Here is a 12,454-nt window from a genome sequence, read left to right as displayed (position 1 = left end):
CGTCTTGCTTGTGCATCGCATAGAATGCATTTTGAACCGGTTGGCCGAGCACGACGCCGCTAGTAGACACAGGTAGGTATACGAACTTCTTTTTATCTTTCCATTACTTATTATTAATATTACGCGACGCCATTTTCTCGTATCAAAAGATTATTACGATATGCATGCTTCCCTTGCGCGAGGAAATCTCTAATTACCGAAGATCGGATGATGAACGCTCGTCCGCTATAAATCTTACTATGTTGAATCGTTCTTGATTCTTAGATTTTTTTAAATTACCTGATAACAACGATTTTATAATATACACAACAATTTTAAGCCATAGAAAACATTTTTCTTCCATTTGCGCTCATAGTGATGGCAAATGGCCGAGACATTCAGGAATTCATCCTTGAGACTGATTGAAAGTCTGTGCGAAACATTATAATAAATATTTGAAAAGATATATCTTGGAAATTGAACTAGAAAATTTTAAGCAACAAATGGCGATATAATTTGGCAGACAGCAGAACATGTTAGTAAAGCAGTATTTTTTTTACCATGCATAGATGGCAATACGAATCATAGATCCTGAAATTTGTACTTAAATGTAATGTGCTACTTCTTATTGTGTGACTAACAGTAGTTGTGCATGACATTGATCCTAATGATTATTTTTGACCGCCAAATGGCATTTTTTTAAACTTTTTTTTTCTGGATCTCTGAAACCGCTAGCCCAAAAACTTGATAGAATCTTCATTATACCAGTACAAGTAAAATGTTTGGCAAATATGGGGTTAGTCCCACCTTTGCCGAAAACTAATCTCTACGTTTCCCCATCAATATGGATCTCGAAATCGTGGAACATTCTACGCACACGCACACACATACATCAATTTTTTCTAATAAGGTATGCCAAAATGTTTAGCAGACTTTAAATCATGAAGATATAAAAAAAATCATTCTCGAGTTTTGCGATTACTATAACCTCTGCCACGAGAAGTTAAAAATATCTAAATTTAATATAAAAATATAGCTCAATCCTCTTAATAAACTTTCTAATTGTAAGTACAACAACCCCTCAAGCCATACCGACATTTTATCTGTTTAATATCCTTCATCCGTTCAAGTTCTATTTGTTTTATAAAAAATAATTTCACGATGTACGTCTTGTTCGTTGACCAATTTAATCACAGTCATACATAGTATGAAATTGTTTTTAATTAGACGTGTATGTTAGTTTTAATGAATACGTAATAAGGAGTTATGTGAATGATTTAATTATTTTTTGTTATAAATAGTAAAGCAACCTTTGCATGATAGAATTAAATCACACGGGTTTGTTTGCCAATTAACTCCAAGCGCCATCAATTTCATCTCGTAATAAATATATCTGGCAATAATTAAAACTATAGGGTAATCCGATGTGCATAGCTAGTAATTAACAAATGCTTTATAACGAGTGAATAACGAGACTGATTGTAGTTTAAATCAGCATAATATGATAATCCATTGAACAGTATTAAATCAATTTATAACATCTTGCTTTTATTGCTTTCTTAAACTCATAGCTTATATTCAGTAATTGTCAAACATTATTCTATTAAACAAATTGGTGAGCTTAATTAATATACATTATTTTTCAAGAAAAAGAGATCAATTTCTTTTTCGATATATTAAATATTATTATCATCTAAATAATGCTGACATAAGCTACAAAGGTGCATTAGTTGGATTTGAATACTTTTAGATAAAATAACACTTTTCTTTAATATTAGTTTAAAGAAAAATAGATACAATTTAAGGCTCCATCAAGCTGATCAATGATATCGAATCTTAAAAAAAATCATTCTTTCTATCCTTCAAATATGAAACAAACGTGTATGCCTTTGATGGCAAGAATGAAAATCACCATCACATTGCAACATGCTCAATTAGTTCAGATTAATTATCACCATGCATTCTATTCATATTGAAATGTAAATATTCCTATATTTTGAGCTGCGTTCAATTTTGAGTTATTAAATCGAATTTAGTTTACATACACGACTTCCAATTCTGTATTTTAGCGTGTAATAAAAAAAATTGTGTTAATTATTTCTTTACATAAAATTGCACCAATTAAGTATATCCACCAAGCTATGTGTATATCAACCAAAAATATAATATGACGTCGATGTTAAGCCCACTTAATAATACTAGATATATTTCACATTTTCAATTTACAATACTGTTAGATAGTAAAATAAGGTCTAATAATTATGTGTGTTGGTATAACATATAAGAATAAAAGCTGTTCTGCTCATCTACTATTTATTATATGGTAATGGTGTCGGTTGGTTGGAACGGCGATATTCAGGAACTCTATCACCATTGGCAAAATCAAACCAAGCCAACGGTGGTGGAGTTACCAAACATAACAGTTCAAATGAAACGACTCTCGCAAACTCAATAAATTCAGATGATCAGACCTAATCACCATCATATTTAGATTTGATACACCAAAAGCATTAGACTACCTCACATATTTTGAATACAATTGTATATTCAAGTCTCAAAAACTTCAAATTTGGGCTAAAAAGAGCATAAATATACAAATGATAATGTTCGATAGAATTTGAATTATCTTTGGTAAACCACGACAACCAATGACCAAAAGCTAGACGACCATACTAAATTTCTAACCAGCAGAAATTCTAGTTCAATGCATATATCTATATTTCCAATAACAAAATATTTAATAGAACTTAAAAAATATGTTTATGTTTAACATCTAATGTGGAGGAATATAAAGAACATAAATTTTTATGCACTTTTTATACTTTACATTACTTAAACCATCATTGAATATACCTTTTATCTGCAATTTTATATATTTTTATTTAATTGATATAAAAATAAAATTATTGTACATTGAGAAAAGTATGTGAGAAAACTGTAAATAATACAAAAAATACAAACTTCATTAGACGTCAGGCCCTAATAGAAAAACTTAAGATAATTTGTAATTACTTCATTGAATAGTACAAAATCAAATATAGTATTTACAAAATCATTATTTGCAAATACGATTTCATATTAATCTCATATCGCATTTATAAAAACAAAGGTTGTTTTACGTTCAAACCATTATTAATTCGAGCAGGAAATTGAGAAGGTCCGTCGTTGTCCCTGGTACTCCTGATCCAAATGCGCAGATTATTTTCGCGGTAAAATATTCGAGGACGTATTGTAATTGTCGTGAAATTGGTTTGATTGCAGATTGAAATAATAAAATATGGATTGATGAAAATTGATACTAAATCACTCTACACTCTTTGTCTGAGTCACACGTGTAAGTTTGTACATGATTAATATTGAAAAAAAATTAATAAAAAAAATATTCGAAATTATCGACATTTTTAAAATTCAAATATATACTATATATAAAAATTTAGATTTTGTATTATCTCTATCAATACATCAATGTAATTGAAGAAATGAGATGAATTGAAGAATGAATGTAATATACAGCTTTGTTAAATATGAAGGAATTTCATGTGTTTTTGAGTTTTATATTAATTATCAAGATCAAAACATTCATATTATTCAAAATCTCTATACTATTATCCTTATGAAAACTTTTTGCCAAATAAAAAATTGTTACAAACCGCAAAGGTATGCAAATCACAGTGCTATAATACAATTGCAATGCAATGTTATATAATGCAACACACAATTGAAATAAAAAAGGATTTACACTAGGTATTCTGAAGTAGTAAAAGTGTATCATATATTTTTGCATATGTATATTCAAAAGTAGATAAGCTTGAAAAATGCAATTTATTATATACATTGTAAATTGAACGAAGCATAAAAAAGACAATAGCGATGCAAAACCGCCATGGAATATTCAAAATGGCGGTTAACATACGAACATTAAATTGTACCTGTTGCACTTTATACACGACTTCATAAAAATATTTGTTTTTCTTTAAATTTCGACTTTAATGTTGTTAGAAATACTTTGAATATTTCTTGTTATATCTAAAGTCCAATAACCAATAATTACATGTTATTAAGAACATGAGTAAAATAAACTCAATTGTATTTAACATAAGAATCCTATTGGTATTCATAAAATCTAATAAGAATACATGACTAAAAAAGCTCACAAAGTACTAAAAATCGGCTCGGCATTTCGAATTGGCATTATTCATTATCATGATAGATATCTTTCTTTAAAGTGTATCCAAACTACGAATGGATATAGCTTAAAGAGTGTTTACTAAACGAAGCTTATATTTTAATTGAATAGGTTTTGCTACACAAAATGCACATCTGTATTATATAGAACTTATTTTAAACCATTATGCATTTGCACAGTATGATTTAAAAATGTTGCGGTACTATATGGCGATAAACATATCGCTATATAAATTAAAAGCTTTAAAATAATATATAACTTTAACGAAATGTAAAAATAAATACCTGCATACATCATGTAATATCACAGCCACAATTTTCAACAAAAAGCACCCAACAACAAATTTTGTCAAATGAATGGAATCTCCAAAAAGTTTCCATTATAGTATAGAAAATATATAAATAAAACTTAAATTACTCAGAACAAGACATGCTTTTAATGTAAGTACTCGCAACCAAGTAAGTTTATTCGACAGGTAAGTCCTAACGACAACACTAGCGCCAAAGGGCCGACTGATTCGCAACAAACGTTGGAACGTTGGGGTCTCTAGAGTCTATCGAGAATGTGTTCGTGGTCATGTTACTGTGTTTGTATGTTGTCTGGTCATGAATATAATTTTTATTTCGTTTTAGCGTCGTTCCTCCGATATATAGGTACGAGTGTTAGTATAACAGCTGAACGACATTTTAACAAATATCCAATATGTTTTATTGAAACTTTTATAAAAATCACAGATACAAGGTAGAGTTACCATAATGCTTCACAGATAATTAAAACTAGAATTTATATTTTCAACCCTTTAGGTTCAATAATTCAGTACAAACATGCAACTTCAGACTTAAAGATAGCCTCTACCGTAAATTCCAACAGAAATCACTTTAAGACCTAAAGACATGTATATAGAACTTTTATAAAGTCCTTCAAAAAATTTGAACTAAATAATATTAAAATCCATAAAAGTATGAAAGTTGCAGTATTTTTAGTTGAATTCTGATACCCCTAATTTAACAAGTTTCGAAATTATGAATTGTAAAGAACTGATGTTTTAGTGGACTATCATTACTGAGAATGAATGATAAGAATTAATCATATAGATCAAATATTCATGAGATATCATTATGTAATATACCGCTGGCTACAAAATGAAGCTCGATGTATGGCACCTTCATGAGTTCGGCGCGAAAAACTTGGTAGACCAAATTAATACCTGAGATGCGCTGCTGAAATGCAATGAAATCAAACCATTTCTTAAATATTTCATAAATTGTGATGAAGAATAGATTATGGACCAAAATCGAAGGCAAATAATATCATGCTTAAGTGATGATGAGTGACCACAAGCGTTTATAAGGCACGATTGACACCAAAAAAGGATGCTGTGTTTGCGGGGGGACTGAGAGAAAATCTTTAATCGTGAGCTACTTCCAGTTGGTCAGACGATTAATTATCATCCCAACTGTAAATAACTAAAGAGATTACACAAGACAATGAAAAGAAAACGGCCTGAATTAAAGTTATTGAAGATATTGTCGATATACAGTTTTTTTGATGACCTGACATAATTTGCAAAAGCTTGGTTGAGAAATTTTGATGCATCCACCGACCCCTAGCACCTCTAACACTTGTACTGATCTCTGCAGAACTGTCTTTATGGGATTAAACTGATTTCAGATTTCAGTAAGAGATTGTAAAAAGCACTGGATTCAGTTTTTCATTTAGAAACCACAGAAGTTCTCAACCGATGGCATCATGACTTTACCCAAAAAATGGCGATTGATAATAATGAAGCATATCTAATTAACCCTCCGTCGGTCGGCGTGGTCTGGCTAGACTTTTTTCGACTTCAATTAAAAAAAAATACTTCTATTAATCCTACCGGCTTGAAATTTCTTGACTTCTCCTAAAATTTCATTAGCTGTCGATCAATGAAAAAACCAGGACGAAAAAATGTACAGAAGGATAATTATAAGGATATTAACTTTATTATACTTCGAACGGTCGGAAAGGTCTGTCTAGACCACCCATACATTTTGTATGATATATACGCTTTTTGATATATGTAAACCAGTATTTTGTCTTTTTTTATGGTATTATCTATTCAAACTGCGTTGTATATATTCTTTGCTATGTGTTGTAACATGAATGTTAATATTTTCATAACGAGAGTTCCTTGAAAACCTACCAAACTTATTGGTAATCGCAAACACTGAAAATCGGATGAGTAATGCACACATTATCAACAATTTTTCTACCCGTACTGCGTTCGATTTTTTTTGCAAACCCGTAGTGAAATTATATTTTCACTTTGAGTTTTACAGCTCATTTGAAAGGCGATGCACCTCATTTCGTTTTCATTTAAATTTCACAATCATTTCAAAGGCGCCGAAAAAGAATAAATATTGTTTTACATTAATATAAAACATAAAAATTAACAAAAAAGCAACGATTTTTTTATATTTCTTGATTTGTTTATATAATATAATATGTAATATTTTTATTATAAGCAAGCTCAACACATGCAAAGACGGTAAGAAAAAGAAAAAATTAAAACTATAAATATTTACTACTAATAATCGTTAATATATAAGACACCAAAAACACATTTATTCCATATAAATGCATGTAAAATGAATGGTGGTCCAGTCAGACCTTTCCGACCGTTCGAAGGTGAAAAAATTTACTTTTATTTAAATTTAAATTTAGGGTTAAAATAAATTTACTTCCACGCTATAAGATATCATATTGAGTTTCACTAAAAAAGCGCCACGATTTTTTTTCTTTTGCCCAATATATATTTATATATAAATGTTTTATAAAATTCTAATTGAAAAGAAAAGCTAATCATAATGATATCATTGTTTCATCTAAAAACATGAATTTCATTGTAATCGTACAAGATCACAACCATTTTCAAAAAGTAAGCCCAAAATCGAATAAATCCTACTTTGTAATTATTCCAAAATAAATATCAGCTGTCCGACTATGTGAGGAGTCAGTTCCCCAACAGAAAAAACAAAACTGCGGATAGCGAAAATCGCGCACAAAAGCGAATCGCGGAGAAGAACTTGCAAGAGCTGCCTGAACTTGGGCAGAGCTCAAGAAGTGTTCAGAATCAGGCAGCGGTCTTTAAACTATGATTAGAAAATAATTAGTTCTCTAGTAAATGGTTTCGATTTCCTTTTAAGTGCCATTGAAGTAAATGAAGGACATAACTAACCAGTTAATTTATATTAGCATAGCAAAGAAATTACTTTTAAAGGTATGCTTGAAGTGTCGCAGTATTATTCAAGATCCATTTGATTACCTCATGGGTACGAAAATAACTAGTAAAAATACTTTTACCACGTTAGTACCTTTTCAAAAAAGTTGTATATAAATTAGACACATGTGCACTGGAAGTAGCAAATGCTCTATGATGCAATAATCATTAAATCTTTGTCTCTGAAATAAAATTTGTTGAAAAGTTGTTCACGTTGTTTCCCTAGCTTCCTAAATCTTATGCTCACAATTATACATTATTACATGACATTATGATACAACGAATTCCAAATAACCTTTTGCTCTAAATTTTACTTCGTTTCATAAAATTAAGGACTCACGAATGTGTTTATAACTCGTCCATACTATGTGTTAAAATAAAATAAGATTGAAGCTGCAAATTCTTCATCACATTTTATAATATATATTTAACATATATATTTTTTGAAGTTGAACAAAATAAAGCTCAAAAAATCTAAATATATAACACAAAGTGTACAAAGTTTTGATGTAAATTATCATACTATATGCATTTATATATAAACAACTATAAAACAAGATTTGACAGAGAAGCCACTGTTGTCATATCATGGCAATTAGAAAGACTTAATAAAAAAAATGTATTAAAAATTATAAGTCAGTCGATCTCATGGCAAAATATTAAGTTCATAAATTATTGACAAATAAAATAGATGATATACCGATTTAAATAAACGAAGACCAAATGGTAACAAAGATTAGTACAATTTATGTACCTGGCATGAGAAAACTAGCTTTAAAAATTTTATTTTAATTTTAGTTTCACAAAACTCAACGCTTTTCTCAAAAGCGAAATATTTTTTGTAAATTCCATATGGTATAAATATAATAACAAAACAGACTGATTAAACTCAACTACGTTACTCGTCATTACCTTAGCCATAACTCAAAAATTGATTTAAATAATAAAACCTGAATTAGTTATTAAAATACAAAATAAAAAGTTTAATTAATTTAAAAAAATAAAATGACAAGCCTTAATGTTGCAATAATGACAGTTTTATTTATTGAAAGTCCTTTTTCAAGGAATAAAAAAATACGTAGAATCCAATGGTTAGAATAGATACAAAATGTAACTCGTTTAACTCTTTGCTCATTGTGAACTTTCTAAAATTCTACTCTGATATGACTTTGGAGATCTATTTTATTTGGTTAGAATAGATACAAAGTATAACTCGGTTAATAGTTTGCCTAATATGAGTTTTCTAAAATACTACTCTGGTATTACTTTGGAGTTCTATTTTATTTGTCCCTTGAGTTTAATCCTAAACTTCTAAAACAAACTAGTAAAATAATTATAGTATGATGATATATCCAAATACACATAAATCCAACACTTGCTTTATCAAAGGATGGTTTAGTATTGAATCTGCTCGATTGAAACTAGATCGATAATATTATAAATTATTGCAATTCATATAAATTCCAGAAATAAATTACAATTGAAAACTACTGGATTAGAAGGCACAGAATGAGAAAGATGTTGTTCAAAGACCACTAAAGCGCAGTGATAGATTTGGTTTACGTGAAGACTGATAGAGAGAAACTAACTCTTTTACTACTGACTGACTGAACCCGCCACAGGTGGTAACTCGAAAGGTGTATTTCAGGCGCCCATCATATTAAATTGCACATGTGTACATAAAATAGATTTTAAACTGATAAATCATACTTGATAAAATTTATAAATATTTGAAGTACTAAAAATTCACTATTTCAGTGCAATAATTAAATCTTGCCCAGGCAATCTCAGTTTATGATGCATCAAATCAAATAAAGTATGGAGTCAAAATTGATGAAATAACTAATGTCGGTTTGTTATAGATAATTAATGATATGTACAGGGATATTAATGATATGTATACTGATATCTATTAATATTCCATACATAAACGAAAATAAAATAAAACAATATAAAGTTGAGATGTATCATAATTATAAATTAGCAATAGAGTTCAATTGCTATTTTACAGCTTCAATGGAATTTCATGATAGTAGAGAAGTTTGGGTACGGTAGTGTCAAGATACGGCAGTGACAGTCGTCATTATAGCTAAACTATACTAATTTTGAGATAGAGTACAAAAGGAGAAAGATGAAGTATAATTGTTCGAACAAGTTCTCATTAGTTAAGACAAATGCTCAACTTATCATTTAATTTATTTTTCCACCAGCTAACTGGAATTACTACTGTTAAAAAAAATAGCACGAAATTACTCAGTCACCCCTAATATTTCTTATTGTTAATATCAAACCAGATTACTTTTGTTTTCAAGTTATTGGTTAAAATTGGATGGATAGTTAGACCTAATTCAACTAGTACTTATAAATATAAATACTATTTTACCGTAACGAATTTTAAAGAACTGTTGTATAAAATTATATAGTATATTAAGTAGAGTAGCTACGGAGCATCAAACTTCAAACAAAAGGATAAATGCGTCATAAATTAGGGGAAATATTTTATACCATGCAATTTAGGCATTACCGATATTAAATTTAATGAAAACAAAGATTTTTCAACATTATCCTTGAATATGAGCAGAGACCATCGAGGCAACATTGTCTTTTCAAGCATACCTTCTTCTAATACTATTCCATAAGAAATCTAATGTGCCAACACCGCAGTCATTGAACGCAAATCGCCTATACAAACTCACTGACGAACACATTCCAGCTATGTAAATGAATTTGCATGTATTTTGTATAATATCGTCAAATGCCTGCAAGGAGTTTGCATAATAAACGCATAAATAGTAATAAACGCTAAAATAACGTCTCGGGTAAATTTTTCTGAAGCTAATTTATATAACTGAAAATAAAAGTGAACATGTATCAAAAAATTGTATCCGAGCACACATACTCACACATAGACGATTTGAAACTTAAAAATGTAAGAAAAACATTGACGTTTTCTATATAGTACAGAAATATAAATATATTTTAATGCATCTTCCAGCCGTTTCGAAGACACAAGGCTAAAAGTACCAAAGATGGTAATTCAGTATTTGTTAGATTTCATTAATTTAAAAAACATTTTATTTATATTCACAAAATGCAGATGTGAGGTTTTGGAGATCTAGTGAAAAAAGTAAAAAAAACCATTTGTCGGGCAAAAATAATTATTAAACATATGCAAATCTGAATATCACATATTTTATATAGATTTTAATAATAAGTACAAATTTTACGTTTCTATGGGTTATATATATATATATATATATATATATATATATATATATACACCTAAGTCTGTTTTTACACGGTAGATTGGTTCCAGAAGAAGCCGTGTAAAAAAAAACGTGTAAAAAAAGACATTGATCTTATACAAAAATGGGTGATTTGTTCCTAATCTCTAAAACCTATTAAAATTAGTGAAAAACAAGAATTTTCAAGAACAAGAATTCATGTTTATTTTAATAATAATTCCCCTAAATTAGTGCTACTCACATTTGCTTTGACCAGTAAAAATTGTTTGTACGCGCTAAAGGTAAATTCACTTAAATCTTTAAGCTAGTGTTCGCAAACTATCGATACTATCGATGGTTTCAGACTTTTTTCTATCATAAATACTTTTTTGTGATATGAACATACTTCGCAAAAATTAAATTTGACAAAAAAAATTTAAGTACATAAAATTTCGAATCGTGCTAAATGGAATAAAATCGTGTAAAAAAATTAAAAATACTCAATTTTCAAACCGTGTTATATCAAAACCGTGTACAAAAAGACCGTGTAAAAACAGACTTAGGTGTATATTACTCATATCAAAGTATATCACGTACCTCAGCTCGCAGATATTCGCGGTTGTGCAAATCTTCAAGATCTATTTTAAGATGTGTAGTAACCAAAGTTATTGGACAGTTTTCTCCTCTGTTAAGTAAATCTTGCAAGGATGACTGAAGTAAAGCTCTTCCACACAAAACAGATGTGCCTTTGCCGAATTCATCGATTACAAGTAAAGACCGCGCAGGTGAACTTATTGCCAATGACATCTGCTCGATAAAAAATAATTGATTTGAATGAAACTGAGAAAAATATTGTAACAATTTTCAACCGAGTTATGCTGTAGAAAATTTGGCAGTGTTTTTTTTTTAGATAATATTGATGATAACATTCTCTAACCTCTATACTCTGTAATATTCATTCAAGAAATTCAATAAATCCATTTGTATTGTCTCGACAAAAAATGGTTTTGAATCGAAAACCAATAAAATATTAAATTGATACAATTAATAATGCATCAACATGATTGTTGCGTGTCATAAAAATTTTCACAAACATTATGTAAAATGTAGAACTAATTATAAAACTATTTATATTACACTCACCTGGCTCAAATCTATTTGAAAATCGCTCATTTTTCTTGCAGAAATATATATGGAACGTATTCTAGAATGTAGTGCATGAAAAACTCCAATTTTGGCAAATTCTGCTGGGACATAACTCCCCACATGAGCCAAGTATACGATCAACGCAACCTGTAAAAGGAATAAATTTCACTTAATTTATTTTTACTAGTTTTTATTTTTTACATTTTTAAATTATAACACTATCATAATTTACTGTCGAATATATGCAGTAATACATTAGAAGAGTATAAGAACCAAATGATCAACACAAGCTGATGATCATAATTCAGCCATTTAACTAATTTACTAACATTTGGAAAATACGATTTGATACAAAACTGGTGAGATTAAAAATGATAAGCAGATTAAATCCAAATATTATCTTAAAATTGACTAATTATTTAACTAATGAGTAATATTCTGCAATTGTTTGAGTCTTTTAGAAAAAATATATTTCTCATGATGTCAATAATAATATTTTTGAAAATCATCAATTTGGTAATTAAAGGATTAGAATTTTGTAGACTTCAACTCGGATTGCAAAAAATAGTAGATCAATTTCAACATATCAGATTTCAATTTCTGTATTTGTACTAAGTTCAGTATAAATAAACGAGTATAGTAGAACAATATATTCAACTT

General features: G+C 29.1%; 1 protein-coding gene across 1 annotated transcript in view; it reads right to left on the bottom strand.

The window, feature by feature from the left end:
• The window catches only part of LOC113377888 (mutS protein homolog 5-like), a 32,288-nt gene that overhangs the window by 8,561 nt on the left and 11,273 nt on the right, over nt 1–12,454 (bottom strand). Inside the window, exons 17-18 of the mRNA XM_026618335.1 lie at nt 11,792–11,941; nt 11,246–11,455 (exon numbers count right to left, since the gene is read on the bottom strand). Coding sequence (XP_026474120.1) covers nt 11,246–11,455; nt 11,792–11,941 — 360 coding nt within the window. The remainder of the gene's footprint in view (nt 1–11,245; nt 11,456–11,791; nt 11,942–12,454) is intronic.

The sequence above is a fragment of the Ctenocephalides felis genome, unplaced genomic scaffold (genome assembly GCF_003426905.1).
Source record: "Ctenocephalides felis isolate EL2017-DRISC unplaced genomic scaffold, ASM342690v1 CF-g0.4_SCAFFOLD_01886, whole genome shotgun sequence".
In the NCBI taxonomy this organism is placed as follows: domain Eukaryota; kingdom Metazoa; phylum Arthropoda; class Insecta; order Siphonaptera; family Pulicidae; genus Ctenocephalides; species Ctenocephalides felis.
Note: the sequence above shows the minus strand (reverse complement) of the source record. Positions and strands in the feature narration are given on the sequence as shown.